The sequence below is a fragment of the Anguilla rostrata genome, chromosome 3 (genome assembly GCF_018555375.3).
Source record: "Anguilla rostrata isolate EN2019 chromosome 3, ASM1855537v3, whole genome shotgun sequence".
NCBI classification, from domain to species: domain Eukaryota; kingdom Metazoa; phylum Chordata; class Actinopteri; order Anguilliformes; family Anguillidae; genus Anguilla; species Anguilla rostrata.
In genome coordinates, this window is record NC_057935.1 from 54034705 (window position 1) to 54055486 (window position 20782).

Below are 20782 nucleotides of genomic sequence, written 5' to 3' on the forward strand. Positions count from 1 at the left end.
TAGTCTGGGAATTTCTGACCAGACCAGAATTTTACAAATGAAAATATAGAAACAAAAAAGTCCGTTACTCACTTCTTTACAATGTGAGTCACTGTCAGGTGACTTTAACCTTCACATCAAACATTTTTTATCATTGTTCAGAGTAATATTCCAGTCATACTCCACACCCATCTACCCCCAACCCCAACATATTACCCATTAAAGAATACAGTCTAGTGGTATGTGTTCTTTGTTTTGGCATGGTCATATAGAAAACATCAAAGTCTGTTTCCACAGAAACTCAGCATGTGCTAATGTTTTCATTGTGGAATTTCCCCTGTGTGATGGTTCTCTGTATTAGGCTGTACTACTTCCTTGTTCTTGACAGATCGCTCTGAAACCTCAGCCTAGACTTTCAGATAATACGAGCATAATATCATTGCATCAGGTAAAACAAATTATTTTTACATTTTGCTCAAAATGTACTCTTACAGTACCCTGTAGAAGCAGCCAAACATTGTTGCAACATACGGTAAATACAGGTGTAATTCAGCGTTCTTAACTTCCTATTTTGCTTTTCTTTATAGTACTGCGTGTGGGTAGGTAGGGGATTGTTTCATTTTTGAACTTCCTCTTTGAACTCTCTTTGCTGGCTAAATACACAGCATTTGTCACGTATCACACGGTATTTTGTTGAATAACTATAAAGGAGTGAAGCAGCCAAACAGGTTTTCTCTTTAATCAGCTGAGATTCAGAATCCAAAATGGATGGGACTTCTCTCTCTTCGCATTCATCATCCTCTGAACAGGAGCCCCAGTCGCATGATGACAGTACTCTTCAGGGTGCACAGGAGCACAGTGATGCACATACTGTTACGAGGTAAGCGCAGGTTTTCTGCAATAAGAAGAACGCAACAAACGGTCTTGACATTTTCCTTGCGGTCGCCTGTCCGTTTAAAAAATAATGAAATAACATACAACTCCTGAAGCCTCGCATGCTGATCTTACACAAAATGCGATAGGCACTGTGATGACCACTAGGTTTCGCGCAAAGCTAGCGTAGTCATATAGTAGAGTATTAGAATTATTTTGGAGACAGACCTAAAGGCAAGAGTAACATCTCTCATTGTTCGATCAGATGATAGTCCACTTGCCTTGTAATTGGCTATTGTAAGGCCTATGTACAACTGAGTAGGCTATCATACCTAACCAGCGAATAGAAAAATACTACCAGATAAATAAAAAGTAGGCGACTTTAAAAATTAAAGAACTAACCGTTAGAAAGCTACATATGTGGGAAGTATGCTTCCCTGAAGTAACTAAATGTGACAACACTGGTTGCCCCACATTAATTTGAAGATGAATAATAAATTAAGGTTAATTTCTTTGAAACATTAATGTTATTGGGGATGGGGGGCAGGGTGGTGTAAGGGATAATATACATTTTGAGATGAAGATAGCCAGGTTTGGAGTATCAGCTGTTCCTTTGGCATTGTCTGGTTTTCACATTTTCTTTTCCTTCCTTCCGAGCTTGTTCCTTGGTCACCTATTTTATGTTAACTTGAGTTATCAGCATAAGAGCTTATAATGAGAGAGTATGTCCTGAGGACTTGGCAAAGTCTAGTAACGTGTGAAACAGCAGATATTATAAAGAATGAACGGTCATTTTTTGCTGTTTTGACCAATCACAATGGAGTATACGCAAAGGCTGTACAGTATAATCATCAGTACAACACAACTGTTGTGTTGAAGTACTGTTGAATAGTGTACTATTTTGTAAGTAATACTACTATAATATGACTTTCTTGTGTACCTGTGACTTAAAGTTATTCTGACATAGTTTAATGTTTTATTATATTATATAAGAGATCTGAAAAAACACCTTTGGCACTGGCAGATGGCTTCCCACAGTATTTTATTCACTGAAATTGTTGCTGCTTCTGACCGCCTGAGTGGATGATGCATTATTCTGATAACTTTTTGCCTTCCAGAGTTAGCAAGTGGGGAAGATATTATTTTCCACTTTTTCACATCAGATGACAATAAATTCTCATTTTCCCAGCTGGGGGGGTTAGGGGGGACAATTTTGGTGTCCTTCCAGGAATGCAGACATGATTGAAAACTCAGTGAAACTGGGTCGCATATTTGAAATTCTGAAAGAGAAAAAATATACTGTGAAAATACTGTAAGAAATAAAATGAAAGAAGACCCTGTGCTTTGAGTGTGTCTGTAAAGATTCAGAGGATTAGCCTGCTGGGTTTTTTTTATGATCCAGGTGCAGCACTGTGCAGACTAAACGTGTCATGCAGGGAGGCTGAACCATGGGTGGTAGTGAAGGGAGAGGGAAGGGGGTTGTGATGGATAGCTACTCTATGATGAAGTCAAGGGAAGGAATCAGCCACTAAACTGTGAAAAGCCTACAGGCTCTGAAGTAAGGGGTGAAATTTGGGAAATTCGTATCTGTAATTACCAGCTATTGAAGGCTGGCCTACTTTCATTGTTTCAAAGATTTATTTTTATTTTTATTTTTTTCCGTTTTAGGTCTATTTGTAGTTATTACAGCAAATATTTATTATTTATACAATTTTTATGTTCTTTGTTGACATCGAAGCCCTTTGTTAGGGGGCTACTCTGTCAGTGTAGGATCTGATTGCTGTACACTTACATTAGGGCCTGAGCTTGGGGAGTAGGACTGTGAGAATCTGATTACATCACTCTTTTTTTTTGTTTGTTTCCTGGCTGTGCTGTTTACCCCTGAGCAAGGCTTTTGTTTTTTCACTCTCATTTTCTGAGCCCTCTCAACCGTAGTGGTGGAAGACATTTTCAGAAAAGCTATGTTACCATAAATTACCATTGTACCAGATTTTTTTATTTTATTTATTTATTTATTTTGAAGTCATTCAAATATATAATACACCTACAAGTAGTGGAAACAATGTTCAAAATACATTCTGCTAAATCTATTTTGGAAAATGTAGTGTTTTGAGAAAGGTAAACTAAATTAAGGGGAAGGCTTTTGGATTTATAAACAATGTTTTCTTATTGTTTCATGAATTAGTTGTGACAGATAAAAGTCTGTTTGAAATAATGACAATATGAAAACCATGTTACATCAATGGATAAAATCTTAAAGCAGGCTTTAGGAAAGTGTCTGTCAGTATATTTAGCATGAATGTATTCATTTTTATTTGGCCATACACCAGCAAACACTGGCCAAAAGTATGCATTTTAAAAGGTGATCCCTTTAGTGAAATATTTGGCGGAATAGGTAGGAATATGAATAGAGCTCTCGGCTCTCCGGCGTAATGGAAATAAAGTATTAGCATCAGTCCACACAAAGAGGAAGTTGTTTTGGTGAGTCAGACAGCCAGCAGCCGTGGTGGGGAACTATGGGTTCTGGACTAAATGTGACCGTGGCTTGAAAAAGAGGAAGTTGTTGATGAGAGGTCATGGGCGTCACACCAGGAGCAGCGGTCCGGGCCTCCATCTCCTAGACTGATCCCAGATAAGCAGGGCGGCCTCACCACAGTTTCACATTGATAGAGACTTCTCTTTCTGGGTAATTCTGCGCTGTCCGGGTGCGTCACCAGTAAATGGTGAAACACAGAAAAAAACATCAGGTTAGGTCATCAGGTCTCACTGCAGTCATTTTGTTCATTACTGTGACTAACCGTGATGATGTAGGCTAAACAGGCACGGCTTCAGGCACAGTGCCCTAATGAATCATCAGCGCAACATTTATGTTAATTACACTTTAATGCTGATGATTGTTTTGACTCATGACGGTGTAATCACTGTGTGCAGAGCAGGTGAAAGAGTGTTTTTGTTTATGTGGGTTCCAGCGCTGCAGATGAAGTCTTACAAGGGGACAGGCTATTGTCTGAGGAAGAACAGGTGACCCTGATCACAGAGAGCATGTCCATCACTTCAGCCGATGAGGAGAAGCTCCTGTTGTTGAACAGGAACACAGAGTTACGCAGACTCAACAAGGAGGTGAGAAGCATGGCAGATATAATATGTGCCCTCCCTTAAATATTCCATTAACTATTTTTATGGGCAACATTCCCATGTATCCAAGCTGTGGGCCACGTTCAGGCACTTAGCACCTGGCTTGTGTTTGTCAGCTGATGAAGCTGAACGAGGACTGGGACCACATCTACCGTAGCACCACCCTGGCTCTGGAGCAACGGCTAGCGGCCATAGAACAGGAGAGCGCCACTCTCAAGCAGATTAACCACCGACTGCTTCTCAAAGTAGAGCATGAGCAGGTACCTGTGTGTGTGTGTGTGTGTGTGTGTGCATGAGTGTGTGTTTGTGTGTGTGAGGGTTTTATTGAGTGTATGGTAAGATGCGGGTTTATAGTGTGATTGTATAGGTGTGTTGGAGGGTCTGTTGTATGCTTGTTGTGTAAACGTGTGGGTGTGTTTCTACTGGGTGTGTGGGAGGATTTGTGGTAGGAGCGGTGTTTGTGTTTATGTGTAGTCTGTATATACATTAGTGCCAAGTATGTATGTCTCTGAGTCTGTTGTGTTGGCCACTGACATGCCTGTGGGTCCTGTCTCTAGAGTAAGAGGGAGTACTATGAACAGACCCTGCTGCAGGAGCTCAAGAAGAACCAGCACTTACAGGAGTATGTCCGACTTCTGGAGGCCCGTCTGCATCACACAGACACTGACAGGGACTGGCCAGGAGGGGCACTGGTGAGTATTTCCCTGCTTGTGTGTCCTTTCCGGTGCCACCAGGGCTGCTTTCGGATTCCATGTTTTATGCTTTCTGCCCAATACTCCCTTCCCTTGCTTCAAGGGGGGAATTCTCAAAATGGCAGGATGAAATATGGCAGCCACTCCAAGTGACGTTATGAAAAAGGAGGGAGCAATTATATTCCCTTGCTCGCTCGTTTTTCCTCCCTCCTGCCAAAGATATAAAAAAACACAGCTTCCAGCAAGAAGGGAATCCCACAATGCAATCCTCCAGACATGAAGAAAGAACTGAATGCACTGTTAAACAGAGGACACATTTTTTTCCCCGTAGGATAAGTTTGGAAGGTTTGTATGTAATTCATGAGCGCATGTTGAGGGATGGGGGTGGGGGTTAAAAATTGAGAAATTAACTTTGTCAGATCCTTTAGCCTATCCATTTTAGTGTTTGTGTTCCTCGTTTAAGGTGCCCCAAATACCAGCAATAGTGTTTTTATCAGGCTGGTACATTTGTATTATCACTCCAGATAAGCTAGAGTAAGTGTTGCTATGTACCCACACAACGAGCAGAGGTTGCTATGAGGTAGCACTTCCTATATAGGTTCCTATAAGGGCAATTCAGTTCTGTTTTGGTTTGTTCCTCGTCAATGCTCTATGCAAATTTCATCACACAATAGGTCACTGGAGGGAAGAGAGCAAGGAAAGGGAATGTGTTCAAGTAGAACCAAATGCAGCCCTACACTCGGTGCCTGGTCTCAGTCCTCACCTGTTGGCCCTCTTGCAGAACGGACTGGAGGTCGCTCGGCCCCCAGAGATAGCTGGTCCGTTGGAGCCCCCACGAAGGCAGGGCCAGGGGCCCAGCTGTTACCCTCCTCTGCTGGGATCGCCCCCGGCCGTTTCAGACAGGAAGAGCAGGACGCAGACGAACAGGAGAGGCCCTTTCAGGGAGACCGATAAGGACGGGGTCACTCTGAAAGAGGTGCAGGAACTGAAAGAACAACTGGAGGCACTGCGTTGCCAGGTGAGTTGGCACTGGTACACTAAGTGCCCACATACAGTGCATGCACTCACGGGTATATACACACACACAACCTAACAAACTGACACACATGCACAGTACACACACACACACAAACGCACATGCAGTATACGTCTATGCACAGACATACAATACGTGCAGTTCAAACATACGCTCAAACCCTTTGCAGTTAAATACAGATGATTTTCCCCTGGGAATCGCTGGTTATTTTCACATTGATACCCGAAGTACAGCATATCGATCTTTTTTTTAAAAAATTTGCTGTATTCATTTTTTTTTTTTCTAAAGCAGGGTCTGGATGGCTGTTTTTGTGCTTGTTTATATGTGAACAGCAACATCTAGTGGTTACCTACCATTACTACAACAAACCTCTCTTTGCCTTTGTTTTTTGTTTGTACCCTTGGTTGTCAGATCACAGCTTGTAAAATTTCCAAAGGCTTCATCATCATTTATCATTGCACCTGCATATTTCCATCACACTTTACCCCCTCAGAACTGTGAGTCTGTTGTCACTATACAGCAGTGAGAATGGATTTTATCTTCACCTGTGTTGTCTCATATCTGTAAAAACATTAAGCAACACTTTTGCCCTGACTGAGCCTGTTCCCTGCGTGCAGACGCAGATCTATGAGGCCGACTACAAGACAGAGCACAAGGACCGGCAGCGTATGGTGCTGGAGAACAAGAAGCTGCGCAGGAAGGAGGGCGATATGCGCCAGCAGATGGCGCTGTTGCAGGAGCAGGTCAGTGTGTGGCTCCTCTGTGGAAAGAGCTGATTTAGTGTGAGGAACTGCATGATGAGAATGTAAATTTTATTTTTTTAAAAGGATAATCAAAACTATTAGGGCACAGGGAAGATGTGGTGGAACAAAGTATACTTGGCAGCACAGTCAAACTAAATTATTTTTCTTCACGCAGCTGAAGGTGTATGAGGATGACTTCCGGAAGGAGCGATCGGACAAACAGGTGCTGCAGCGCCTCCTGATGAAGAAGGTCCCGGTCAACGACCCCATACTCATCCACCGCTGCAACAATGACCACGACCGGCCAGCAGGGGGCGAGAGGGACCAGCAGAAAGAGAGGGAGAAAGGGGGCGACCAGGCCCGCCCACGTGACCGACATGTACGCAAGGCGGAGTGTCCCCACCACCCGTGCCTGCAGCGGCACGCGGAAGGGAAGTGTCCTGCATACTCTGCGGACTACAGCTAGCCTACCACGCGCACGTGCATAATCTTTCACAGGCATGCGACAAACTGCACACTGCACAATGCTCACACACAAAATAATGCATTCAACTTTTGTTTGCATTTTGTAAATGCCAATAAAATGTATAAACAACAAAGAAACAGGAGCCAATTGAGAGATTATTACACTGCGTGCATTTTGAGTTCATGGCCACGAGAAAGAAATAGTTAAATGTTATACTGTCAGACTGCAAAGAGCATCCACAATGGTATTTGAATGTGCTCTGCATTAACAAATGATATTAATGGCAGCTTTTGTTACTTGTCCCTGCACCTTTTCACTTAAAGAGTTGTTAGGAAACCCTTGTAGGGCATGTTCTCTCTGCGTTTGAGACAGGACTTGTAGGCTGCTATTCATTCTCAAATAATTATCCATTAACTTAATTGAGCCTGTCCTTTCAGAGTGAGCTGGCATCATGCAGGCATGAGAAGCGGAGAATATTTTGCAGTCAGAGTGAGAATATTTCCCAGAGGAAACAGATTCGCTTGTCAGCTTCCACTCAGCCGGCTTAAAGACAAAATGTCACCTTCGCCTACGGAGGTTTCTCCCTAGCCAAGCTTAGGAATGGTCATAACAGGGCTTATCACATGTTTCATTGTAAAGTGTTATTACGCTGCAGCCATTTCAGACAGTGCATTTATAACTTCCCAAAATGCTTTTACCAGCAAGCCTTCCCATGTGCTTATTTTATTACTTTTAATATTTTGCTTTTTTACCTTTTTTTCTGTGAAGTGCTGCAGATTCTCAAATATGCAACACAAATGTAAAAAGTAATATAGTTTTGTAAGTGTATTGTTATTAATTGTAATTGTCAAATGTATTACATATTATTGTGGTGTTTTTTTTGTATGTTTTGTATTCATTATACAATTAACTGGGCATATTTACAACAACTTTGGTGGCACAGCAATTGTTTCATTGATGTGCTTTGGAATAAAACAATTTTTTGTAGAGCACTTTTGTACAGCAAGCCCACTGTCTCATTTTCTTCTTGTGTACTGTATATATTAACAAAAAATGTAATTTATGTTGTCAGTGAGTCATTAGCTGGACATGGTTGCCCTGGAAACAGACCTGGAATGTGTTTTCCTGTCTTTCTACACAACGGCCTCAGAGTCTCCAATCTTGTGACAGGTTTCATTAAACAAGACGCTATAATTAACATGTCACACATTATATATCCTGGAAGTGTGTGTGTGTGTGTGTGTGTGCGAGGACACTTTATGCCACTAGGTGGAAGTAGAGTTTCACAGATATCAAGATAACCCCTTGCCAGCTATATTTTATAGACTTTTGCACAGCTTGTCAGTACATGACAGAAATACAATTCACTACTTTAATTGTCTTTTAATTCTCGTAAAACTGGAGTTTTCAAATAGGGCAGGGGCCTTTATTTTTTCTGGAGCGCTTCATATATTGCTTCATTTTTGCTAAACTATATTAATGCAGGTGATTCAGACTTTAAACGGTTTACTGTGGAGAGCCTTGAGCTTATGGTCTCCAATATGCACATTCTTTGTCTCATTTATGGCATCGATGACACAAAAATCAGAGCTAAGCCTGCACCTGGCATAGACCTTATTGATTACTAAAATCAAGATCATTCAGACTTGCCAGCAGTCATTTTACCTTGTAAGGTAACTGTCTTCTACATAATGGTTAAAGATCATAATTTTTTAAAACCATTTATTTGGTGTTTTTCTGCAGATTGTGCTCAAAGTGCTTTAAAAACAATAAAAATAAGATAAAATGAATAAATAAACACAATTTAAGTGAAGATTGACTTGGAAAAATACTTGGAAAGATACCCCGGGAAAGCCAGGTTACTGCATCGGATAGTGGTCTATGCAGTCTTATTACCTGCAGGTCCCACGTGCTTGAGCGCAATGTTTTAAAAGATACTTTAAGAAGGTGGCCAATTATATATTTGGATTGTGACCGGTCAGAGATGACAGAGACGGACTATCGTGATCACATAAAACCAGTGTATAATTTCACTGGAACTTCCCATGGTCTACCATTGTTACATTGCTGAGCTTGTTTCTGGGAGCCTATTTTCAAGGTTCTTATTCACCCCAGGAACTTCCTCATCATAAAAATTATTGTTCACAACTCTATTTTGTGAAATAAGCACAATTCCATAGTCGACAAAGGAGGAATCCACTAATGTTTAGACTCATTGTGTTACAGAATTTATATTGTTAAACACAGCCCTTTTACAGCATTGTGTGGTTAAAATTCTTGCCCTAAAGTAAGAACCTTTGAAAATCCTGAACAATATCTGAAGGAAGTAAAGAGTAATATTCAAAAGAGTGATGACTTAATTTACGATAAAAAATCTAAATTCTAAATCCTGTTCAGTAATATCGTAAACGTAGCCCTCAGGTTAATGGCAGTTTGCCAGAACTGACAAAAAAAGACATAATGCTTTACTCATTGACCTTTCTGTACCTGCGGTCAATGGAATGGATTAAACAACACTTCAAAAAGCAACGTTTCACCATCTAATAGCAATTTAAATACCTCCATATGGTAATGTGGATGCTCTGACTCAAATGCAAAACTAATTTTCTATCTGCGCTGCTCAGTGTTGAATTTCTCAAAATTCAACGCTGAATACTGTAGATTACCATTTATGTCATCTTCACCAGAGGCTTTGATTCCTGGTGAGTTTCTTACCATAGGAAGCTTCGGCAGAAATATCCTACGGAGTAATACTGTAATGGAGAAATTCCAGGGCAGCAAAGCATTTAAATCCCAGGTATGATAGAATTAATAAATCACAGTGGAAACTATCTTGGACATAAATGTGAATATTGATAAAAGGAATCCTGTGGTTTTCCGGGTAGTCACACCTACAGTTTGGCATCATAATTCAATGGAAAGTATTCATCTAATCCTGGAAAACCCCTTGATTCATTGGGTGGACTAACAGTATTTAAGAATCCCTGATCCAGCTGTAGCAAGCATCCTTCTCTCAGCTCTCACATCAGCTCACCCATCACTTGGGAGTTCAGTGAATTATTTATTTAAGAGAGGATAAGGAAGCTCAGAGCCTCCTGTTGCCTGTTCTGATTTTGTTGGCACTCTCGTATTTTGCGTAGTCTTGTTAAGGTAGTTTTCAGAGAACATTTTGCTTCACTCGGCTGCCTAGTGTTGATTCAAGGCTCGACCACAGCACACTGAGACACAGTGGTCCTGGACACAGGTAAGATTCTTCCTCCACAGATTTCAGGCACTGTATGCTTAACATAACCCCTGTTTTATTTTAGTATAAGCCCTTCAAATTATTGGCTGTTGTTATGTGCTCTGTATTTTATCCACTAGTTAAATTGCCACTTCAAAGATTTAGCTCTAGCAAATGTTGACCTACAGAAAAAATGTTCATTCATTCATTGTACTTTGGGGAAAGAAGAGGTGTGATATTACAAGATGTGGGGTAAAATAATGGTGGTGATAATCACCACATGGACTTTTACCTCAAAAACAAATTAAATCAGAGTTATCCAGTTTAGCATCAAGAGACTTAGTGTAACTGAAAAGATGCTGGGACCCAATGTGAAATATATGCCAGCTGAGTCAGCGGGTAAACAGCAATAATCCTTATGTTGCTGCTGAACATGGTATTCTGAACACTATTCTGGACGCTGAAGTAAAGCACTGTTGCAAGGCTGATAACATCTGCGTTTTGCAGGTCCCCAAAGGGAGGGGGACTCCCTCTAGTTGGCTTAACCACTGAGATGTTTTTTTTCCAATTAAGTCTATCGTACACACACACTTCCCCTGGACACCTAGGAATTTTTAGTCCCTTCACAAACAACCCAGAGTAAATTTGTGTTGAAGCAGAGAGAGAGAGAGCAAGAAAGAGAGAGAGCAGAAGAGAATATCAGACAGAGAGGTTTTTGACGAGGTACGGAAATACCTCTTTCACCTAGGCTTTTAATGGACTGAATACATCTCTCTCTCTCTCTCTCTCTCTCTCTCTCTCTCTCTCTCTCTTTATCTCTGCCATAAGCAGGAACACACTGCACATTTTGAAACAGCAATTTGTTTGAGGAGCTGACAGTAGGGCTGTCCGTTTAGCATGGGACAAAAGCGTGGGACAAGAATGAAGGTACAAGACCGTGATCCAGCCGGTTACCAGGAGCAGGAGACCAACGCACAGACAGGGGGCAGTAGAGCATCAGACATAAGTGCATCCTATGCACAGCAGGGATTCCTCTCAGGGCTGCCTGTGCTAGATGCCCTAGAGCTGCAGGCAGCCAGGGAGGCATTTGGAAAGCTGGAGAGGGAGTTTGGTGAGTATCAACTACAAGTAGATAATGATAAGGCAGGTGGGAGGGGTCTTCCACCTTAGATTTGCTTATCATGTAGCTTGTAACCTCTGGAAGCAGGCAGTCTTGGTCCTTTGAACACCTCCAGGATACAATATGATTAGGAAGACAGAATTGTTACATTGGACTGCATTGCCATATTGCTTTTACAGGTTCATTATTTCTGCACTGTTCAGCAGACTGGGAGTGAAAATGATGGGTGATGTGATGGGGTTGGTTGGGTATTTGTGTTGTATGTTTATAAAAATGCATATGTTTGCCTGTGCACAGGTAAAGAGTACACCCAGTACAGTCTCCACAATGTCCATCTGCAGTACGACTGGGTGATGGCTCTAGCAAAGCACCCCAAGGTCCTAGAGCCAGTCAGCACAATCCTCGGGCCAGATGTCATCTTGCTTGACTCCCGCTTCATCTGCAAATATCCTGTCGGCGCCACTTCCAATGGACAGGTGGGAAATGACATCACAACTTCTGCCAAGCAGAACAGTGCACTCGACAATGAGGAGGGGAATTATGGGAAAGCTCATGTTGGACAGCAGGAAAAACCAGGGTTGCCTTTTGTTGCCTGGCACCAGGACATGAGGTGAGTATAAAAGAGTATGCAGATTGTGATTCACACCAGTGGAACAATTATTCATAAGCAAAGTGTATATCAGTGGCGATCAGGCATATTATTGTTTATAGGTACTGGGGTTTGGCTGGGGGGCCAGTGCTCTCAGTATGGCTGGCTCTTGATGACTCTTTGGAGGAAAATGGAGCCCTGCAGGTCATTCCAGGTATTGCCATTTCTCAACAATCAATATAATCCTCTGCCTTCCTTTTCTTGCTTAGAAATTGGGCTACATATTTATCAGATCTGGGATTTTTAATGAAATATCAGAACCTAGTTTGAGACCCTATATTGTGCTTTAGCAATGCTTAAAGATATATATGTTAACTCCAGACTTTGTCTCTCCTCTACAGGCAGTCACTGCTCTGGAATCCTCCCCCACCAGCCCTCACCCCACTCAGGAAACATGCTGTCTGTCAATCAAGAGATCCCAGAGGAGTTGGTGAAAATTGATGAAGCTGTACTTTGCCCACTGCTGGCAGGGCAGATGTCTGTAAGTGTGACCTGTATTTCTGTACCCCTTGGCTACCTTTTCTTTAGGATAGGATGTTAAACTGAGGCCCTGACTTGTGGTCATTACAGATCCTGTGGCACTTCTAATTAAAGGGTACGGGTCCCCTAGTGTTCTGGCCATGATTCCCAATCCAGGTCTCTCAACCCAGTCACATAATTAACCCCCAGTTTAAATACTTTTAATAATCTCTGCTCCTAACCTCAGCTTAAGTGAGGCGAACTATTGCTAAAAGTAGCTGCTGTGCATCACGTGGGTGTTACACATTTTTGCTGGTTGAGGCGAGCTTCCCCTTTACTGTAAAACACAGCGATTGTGAAAGGCTGTTAAGAAACACCGTCCACAAAAACATTGTGCAGTAGCTATTTGTGGGTGTGATTATCGACATCCTGCCTCAGACAGTATGGTTTCAGCAGTCCATAACAGTATATCACTCAAGTGGAACACTTAAACCTGCTATGAACAGGGGCACCAGCTTATATGACCAACAGGGACATAAAGTTATGAAAGGCACAGTCAAGTGATTCATTATTCAATCGAGTGGCTAAATGTGATGTTTAAAACATTAGTTGACCTATCACAGGGAGTGAAAAAAAAGAATGAACACGGATGGAATATGAAATGCACACACTGCAGAAAAACATGTTTGAGTGGACAGCAACAGTATCTGCCCCCTTCACTGAACACAGACCACTGCATTGCCAAATATACAAATTCAAGAACTGATCAAAACAGCAGCATATCTGTGGTTACAGACAAATCAACAGGTGACACAGATCATTACATTTGACATGTTTCTTTTCAAATAAAATTGTTGCCACTGTCAAGAAGGTTTTAAAACCTAGTCCAAGCTGGGAAATGCTCTACTACATGGAGCATATTATGAGCATTGTAACAAGGTAGAATTCATTTTTATCAACAACAAATAAACCTCCCCTGGGCCCAGTATATAAAGGTGGGGCAATTGGTATTCTGCTGTAGTGTACACCTGTTTTTATATCAGATATGAGGAGTTGGAGATAGATATCACACTTAGCACCATTGTGCTGGCAGAGCTCTTTGATGAGTGATAAGGGTTTGGGCACACTGCTGTAGTTAAATGGTGAAAATGACAAGAGTCTGATTGACATAGTGTGGCAGTTTGAAAGCTGTGATGTCAGAACACCAAATTGAACAGCTTACAAATGAAAATAGTGCACTGTCTCAGTGGATGCAAAATGAAGTTGCATAGAAACTCACAGTGCATTACAACCCCGAGCCACTAAAAATATGGTACATTTCTGTCAATCATTATGCCTAGATAATCAGATTGAATTTCACACACTTGTAAAAATTGCCTTCATTCACTGTCTCTGCTTCATCACTGATAATTGCTTGATCAATATAGATGATTGTGGTAGTTCAAAAGGGATAACTGTTTGACATGTGGTTTGACACAAGGAATAACAATCTCTTGTTGGTGGAGGGCTGAAGGACATGTGAGAGAGCAAGTGTAGACAAAATGGTGGCACTAGTTATGACCTCTGAACCTTGACTTGAGCTGCTTGTGCTAGGTGCATGATGGACTGCTGATCCATGGCAGTGACCCCAACACGTCAGGAAGAAGGCGTTGTGGGTTTGTCATACGTTTTGTCCCCACCTGTGCCTATCCCATTCAGGTAAGTGCATCTATCCCCAGCCAGGAGAACACTATCACATTAAATACATTTTCTTCTTTTTTTGGTACACTATGATATAGTACCTCTACTCCAAGAACGTGTTTGTTTGTTTATGTACTATCTGAAGCACTTCCATGCTTTTCTATGCACTTCTTATGCAGTATAAGACCTTAAGTTGTCCTCCTCTTACTGGCCTGCATGTCATAGACAGAATGTGATGAAAGAACAAAGTAAGCATTGATATGAACTTATTTTTTTGTTTTGTGTCTCTTTGATAGGACCCGGATCGTCCTCGCAGTTTCAATGCCACAGTGCTGGTTTGTGGCACTGACAAGTTCAGGAATTTTCCCAACAATACCCAAGAACTGTAGAAGGCTGTGTGCACCACTATTCAGTGCCTGATCCTTCCTTGAAGATGGCTCTTCATATCACTCTGCTGATGTAATTATTGTTTCAGCGAGCCTATATGCCATAGGCTGTTTGACATTCATTTTGTTGGCGTTGTCTATTATACCAAGCTTTGTTTTCCGCATGTGACTTTATGTGGCAGAGATGCACACTCTTCAATAACTCAGGATTCTTTTTTTTTAATCTGTGGCATGGCTTGTATAGGATCTTAAGTGTTTTTCTATTATTTATCAAATGACAGTGCTAATGCTAGATTCATCACAATTGAGGTGGATGCCCAGGCCTAACTTGTAACCATGTTCTGCTGATTCCAGAGATCATAACAAATATGTTCACATGCAGTACAGACAGAATCTCCTTTAGTGTTATGATCTCATGAATAATGGCAAGACTTCATGAATCTGTGGTAGTCACAAAATTGTATTTAATGATTATTTGACTGCTACAGTCTGATGTATGTATGTTAATCATTTCATAATTAGCAACACTTGCTGAATCCAACAATGGCCTCAACTTTATTGTTCCATGCTAAATATCAAGTTCATTATGTATTCTTTTTCTGCTTCCATACAATAAAAAACACTAAACTCCAATATCAAGCCAATTAGCTGTATGTCTCATCATCGTTTACATGGATGCAAATATACCTCAGGATTATTATATTGAATGCCTTAAGGTAGTTAACTGACTATACTGGTTTGACAACTGAAGCTGGGTACTAATAGCTGTCTTTTGTTCGATAGCTGATATTGAACAAAAGGCGATTTTTAGATAGCTGAAAGCTGATAGATAGAATGTCTGTTACAAAAATGCATTATGATGCAGTCCCTTTAGCTAGCAAACATTAGCTACATTGTTTTAAAATATATGTGGACTGAAAATATCCAATTTGAGCATCCACATATGTTGCATGGCTGCACATGTGATTTATTTCCAGGTGTGACACAAATCAGAGCTGAAACGATGCAAGTCTGGGTGTTTTTTTTTTTTCCTGTTGACCTGTTCTAAATACATCCAACCTGTCACATGTGAGGGAAAAATTGGAAATGAGCCACTTTTAGCTGCAGTTTGAATGTAGCCTTGAACTCGCTCTGCCACAGAAATTCGAATGGAAGCCCTTGCAGGCCATTCTGCCCTATAGGCTACAGTTAACTTACTGATATCCTGACCGACAGCTATGAGAACCCTTATGAAAAAGTAGTACATAAAAGTATACTTGTATGTTTTTAAAAGTATACTTAAACACGTCAAGTTTATTTGTAAATATATTTTTTAGTACTTTGTAAAGCCAAATTGGCCCATTTTAAACATACTTTAAGTATTTCCCGGAACTATGCTTTAAGTATACAATTTATGAACTAAGTTACTTCTAAACAATATCCTGAACTAGTAGATTTCAAGTATGTAAAACCTCAATCTAAGTTTACTTCTTGCGAAAGTGCACTTCAAATACAATACCTGGCATTTAGTGTAGAATAAATGTACTAAAGGAATATTTTTTAAAACCTCTTTCCGTAAGGGAGGGTCTATTCATGCCCTTATCCAAGGCGTGATGTGACCATCTGTAGTGTACATTGTGCTTCACAAACACTGAGCTATAGTTATTGACTTAGTCAAACTAAAAAGCAAGACAAAATACTATAAACACTACCTTGTTATTGGAAACTGCTATTGTCACTGCAGTTGCACTTGTTAATCCCTTCTTGCTCAAATAAATGCCATAAATAGTCATTTTATTACAATTTTAGTACAATGTGATAGCTTTTTGAGCGAAAAATATTGTTGGTTGAAAAAGGGAAAGGTTTATTTAAATCAGCATGTTTTCATTCTTATGCATTACAAATAGAGCTTATATTCACAAATCAGACCATATGGAAATAAACTTGGGAGTTTTTTTTTTTGTCCAAACAAATTTTATTTAGACAAGCACAAAACAGACACAGATTTAAAAAAAATAAATTTAAAAAAGACAGATTAGATTACCAACACAGGAAAATAGCAGGTCATTTTTTCCTGTACTTATTGTTTTTCTGGAGGATCATTCATCATTCATGCAAATTACAAATGGATCAGTGTCTAGAACAAATACGTCTATTTTGAAATGATTTTCCCATACCTCCAACCTCACAATCCTTAGGCCAATTTGAGCACGCCTGTCACCATGACACCCACCCCATCGAATACCTCGTGAATAGGGGCATTGCACATGAAGGCACTGGTGGTCACCAGCTTGTTTTTGACATCAACATGTGACTCCCCGACATTCTTGTTGACATGTTTGCAGCCCATCTCCTTCATGGTGCAGGCAGTCTGAGCATAGGGCCATCTAGCAGTAGGAGGGTGGAAAAGCAAACAATTAGAAATGCAACAAATTATTTCAGGTAAAATGCTGGAGATCGATGCCATACACTGTAATTCTCTTCTTTGTCTGATGTTCTCAGCTTTATGGAAATTACATATTTGGCCTTTATTGAGCAGCTATTCTGTGGCCTCACATATGCCCATACTCACTTCTCACACTTGCAGTCATGGCCCACAGTGATCTCACAGCCGGGCAGCGTCTTAGCTGCAAGCACAGGCGCGATGCAACACAGACCAATGGGCTTTCCAGCTTTGTGGAAGCTCTTTATGGCCTTCTCCACTTCAGGCTGGACTGAGCAGTCTTTCCCCTGCGTGGCCCATGTGGACAGGTTCTTAGCAACTCCAAAACCCCCTAGCAAAAGGTATAAGGGGGAGATCATTTAGTACAGTATACTGTAAGCAGACTTTCTGGCAACCTTAAAGTGTGCTTGTGTGTGTTGGTGCACGTGTGTCTGGCACTAACATGTTGTGTCTGTACAGAAGAATTAAATAGATTAAGAGTGTGAGTGTCGTGTGCCACAGTGTCAGTGTTCAGTGCTGTTGTTCCGGCTTTCTTCATTCACAGGCTGGGCCAGTGTTGAGAACAAAGTTGTACTTTCTATGCATCTCAGTGCAAGTGTTGAGTATGTGAGTTCTCCAACTCAGGGCCGGTATTGCGCCTGTGAGATCTCTGTGTCTCAGTATCAGTGCTGAGTCTGTGAATTTTCTGTGCATGTGTAGGTGTTGAGTGCGAATTCTATGTGTCTGTGTCGGTGTTGAGTGTTAATTCTATGTGTCTGTGTTGGTGTTGAGTGTTAATTCTCTGTGTCTGTGTAGGTGCTGGGAGTGCTCTGTATCTCGGTGTGAGTGATTGGTATTCTCTGTATCTCTGTGTCAGTGTTGAATTAATTAGTTAATTAGTTAATTAGTTAATTAGTTAATTCGTTAATTAGTAATCTGTCCTAGAGTCAGTTTTGACTGTATCGTGTGTCTCCATGTATATCATGAGTACATGGTGTGCTGCAGGACCATGTATCTCTGAGTGGGACATGGTTAAAAAAAAAAGTCCCAAGATCAAGCCCTCGCTCCTGGTTGTGCCGTTCCCTCTCCCTCACCAGGGATGATCAGAGCATCATAGGCCGACACATCCAGTTTACTGAGGTCCATGATATCACCACGGGCGATGCGGGCGCTCTCCTGCAGAACATTGCGCTTCTCCTCCGTGGGCTTCCCGACTATGTGGTTCACCACATGCATCTGGTCCACATTAGGAGCGAACATCTGGACCTGGAACATACAACTGGTCGTGTTCAGCTCATGCACTGGCAGAAAAACGAATCCTATACTTAACCTATAACATGCCACAGTAAAAACTAAAAACTATGTGTTCTCTGCTTTGTGATCCATCAAATTCCTTAATCTTTTCAATTACTGTGTCTTAAAATAATTCAACTAATCTGTAATATTCCACTAATAGTGATTTGGTTTGTGTCATTTGTTTACCTATTAGATTTACATTAGAAAGATTAGGTTGAGTTTTGAGATAGTAGCCAGCCCTTGTGTGTTAAGTTGAGTCACACTGTACAAAAGCATTGAAATTAAAAAGGCATGGCGGAAACACCAAGCGCAAAATCTGATAAAAAATTAATGTTGGCCAAGAGTCAAATATCAACACAGTACATTCACAGAATGTTAAATCTGATAAATTATAATTATAGGCATAGATTGGATGAGCTCTGTGTGTGTGTGTGTGTGTGTGTGTGTGTATGCGTGAGCAAGTGTGTGTGTGTAGGCTCTCTATAAATGGTGGATGTATGAAGGCCTGTATGCGTGCGTCCATGTGTGAACCCTTACCTTGGCCCCAGCCCGGCTTAGGTGCACCAGAACAGCAGAGGCCTCATGGACCTCTGTCCCATCGTACACTCCACACCCTGCGAGCACCACAGCTACACTCTTCATGGTCCTAAAAGAAATGTACAGAGATACACTCAGCAGTTAGTGCCCATCTCTGTATATTGGCCGCACCTGTTTGTTTGTCTGTTTGTTGCAGGAGGTCGATGGGCAGGTTTGGGAGGGTTGTTAGCTGGGCCCTGCAGGCTGTAAAAGATGGCCACATCGGCCAGCTCTCTCTTTTCCCCCACTCCTGGCTGGCTCCATCATCAGTTTTATTTGGGTTTCTTTAGTTTGTATTTAACAAATCCTCATAACACGTTTCCCACTTATCCTCACACTGTATGCACTGCTGATCCTACAGGCTCTCTTTTTGGTGTACATTTTCATGTTGAGTTTATTTTTTTGACAGACTCACACTCAAAAGCAGACACAATACAAAGGCATTGCTATCACCTCAATCCCCACATGTACCCATTACACAAATAAACAGTTACAAGAGCAACCATGTGTTATAGATCACATATTAATAAGGGTCCACTTTGTATAATCAGGCAGCCCTTCATATGTTGCAGTAATGCGAAACAATAAAGGTAAAAAATTAACAGAGACCTGGAACTGTTCCATGTTTGACGCAGAGAGAAAGCCCTTTCAGATTAATTACACTAGGTCTCTCACTGCAGTCTCAGGTATCCTTAAAACTGGCAGGGGTTGTAGTAATAGGCACGGTCTTGTGTGCCCCAGAAAGATTGTCGTAGTTCTATGCGCAGGTCATGTGTGAGCGGTGGAATAAAGTATGGAGTTGCAAGCATGAAAGTCTCCAGCTGAGTAGCTTAAAAATCATACTTCTACAGGTGTAGCAGTGAAGCATGTGAACTGAAACCACTAGTGATGAGACAGCACCTTTCAGCAGCTGATTATTTTGTTGACTAGGTGAAAACAGTGCCATAGCAGCACATCACAGCCCACGCAATTCCCAAGATGGAAGTTTTACCTAGCAGAGATGGAGACTGGGATATGGCTGCTTTTTTAGCAGCCTATTGGTAGTGCCTTTAATCTTCAGTGCTGGTTGGAAGCTAAGTCAAAGTAGCCTAAAACTGTTGAAAGAACTAATCTGTAAAAGTATAGTCATTTTCCAACCAGCGCAGCTACAAAACTCTTGCATTCAAATGACTGTATTTATCATGTGTTAGCTTTCCGAAGGAAAAGTATTTAATCATCAAAAAACTTTTCTATACTGCAACACAAATAAGACACATCCTGCCAAGGAGACACAAAAAGTGTAGTTGGATATTGGTGTAGCTTTGTCTCACCTTGGTAGAGTTGAGTAAGCAGGCAGTATGTCTTCTTTGCTGGCTCCTCCTGTGACAGTACAGGGAGTTTAGAGCCGCTATATATCCCCACCTTGATGTGCTGAGGGTGGAGTTGAGTTCTTTGAGACCTCCCTTTTCTGAAATAATGAGCTCATTCTCTCCAACTACAAACAAGCGGAGGAGGAAAAAGTAAATAGTACAGTGACTACTCCTCTTAGAAAGAAACTGCTAAGTCACCCCTGATCATTCAAATAATATGCTCAGTGTATTTGAAAGCTTTTCACTGTAGCCAAATATTGTCATTCCATGTTTGTTGCTAGATTAGACTTTGAACAATATACCTGTTGATTATATCTACCAGCTGCCTGGTTACCCAGATAACATTTACTTGTTTTCACTTTAACACAGAAGCAGTCTAGGCCAGGCTTAAAAAAAAAAAAAAGGTGTGATTGTCCAATTTTAGCTCTTACAATATGTTCAAATGTTCTTTTTTTTTTTTTTTTTACATTTTACTAAGCTTACATTTGGTCGTCCCCCCCCCACCCCCCTCATGCACATAAGATGTGCTACACCTGTTGCAAGGGAGAAAAGCACCGCTGTTTAACCCTCCTGTTCAGTTCATTTTTCAGGTACAGCAAAAATGTTCCCGGGTCAATGTGACCCGGTGCATGTTTAAACATCCAAAAGTTGTCAGAAACCAGAAAATCCTAATAAACATTGTTTGGGTACCTAATTACTAACAATTCCATCAAAATTTA

At 41.2% G+C, this 20782-nt stretch overlaps 3 protein-coding genes across 3 annotated transcripts; 2 read left to right on the plus strand and 1 right to left on the minus strand.

The window, feature by feature from the left end:
* Positions 1 to 328: 328 nt before the first annotated feature.
* On the plus strand, positions 329 to 7916 carry si:ch211-153b23.7 (TNFAIP3-interacting protein 3). Its single transcript, XM_064328295.1, has 8 exons — positions 329 to 427; positions 725 to 859; positions 3822 to 3972; positions 4104 to 4247; positions 4545 to 4679; positions 5461 to 5697; positions 6333 to 6458; positions 6634 to 7916. Exons 2-8 carry the CDS (start codon positions 744 to 746, stop codon positions 6922 to 6924), a joined length of 1200 nt encoding a protein of 399 aa, XP_064184365.1. The 5' UTR covers positions 329 to 427; positions 725 to 743; the 3' UTR covers positions 6925 to 7916.
* Positions 7917 to 10811: 2895 nt separating this feature from the next.
* On the plus strand, positions 10812 to 15411 carry LOC135252059 (probable alpha-ketoglutarate-dependent hypophosphite dioxygenase). The gene is made up of 6 exons (XM_064329931.1): positions 10812 to 11258; positions 11565 to 11877; positions 11979 to 12070; positions 12258 to 12397; positions 13969 to 14073; positions 14352 to 15411. Exons 1-6 carry the CDS (start codon positions 11045 to 11047, stop codon positions 14442 to 14444), a joined length of 957 nt encoding a protein of 318 aa, XP_064186001.1. The 5' UTR covers positions 10812 to 11044; the 3' UTR covers positions 14445 to 15411.
* An 849-nt stretch (positions 15412 to 16260) lies between these two features.
* On the minus strand, positions 16261 to 20174 carry si:ch211-153b23.5 (uncharacterized protein LOC321177 homolog). Its single transcript, XM_064328296.1, has 5 exons — positions 20025 to 20174; positions 18676 to 18784; positions 17937 to 18108; positions 16993 to 17194; positions 16261 to 16807 (listed from the first exon to the last, which is right to left on the minus strand). The coding sequence occupies exons 2-5, from the start codon at positions 18778 to 18780 to the stop codon at positions 16615 to 16617; spliced, it is 672 nt and encodes a 223-aa protein (XP_064184366.1). The 5' UTR covers positions 18781 to 18784; positions 20025 to 20174; the 3' UTR covers positions 16261 to 16614.
* Positions 20175 to 20782: the final 608 nt, after the last annotated feature.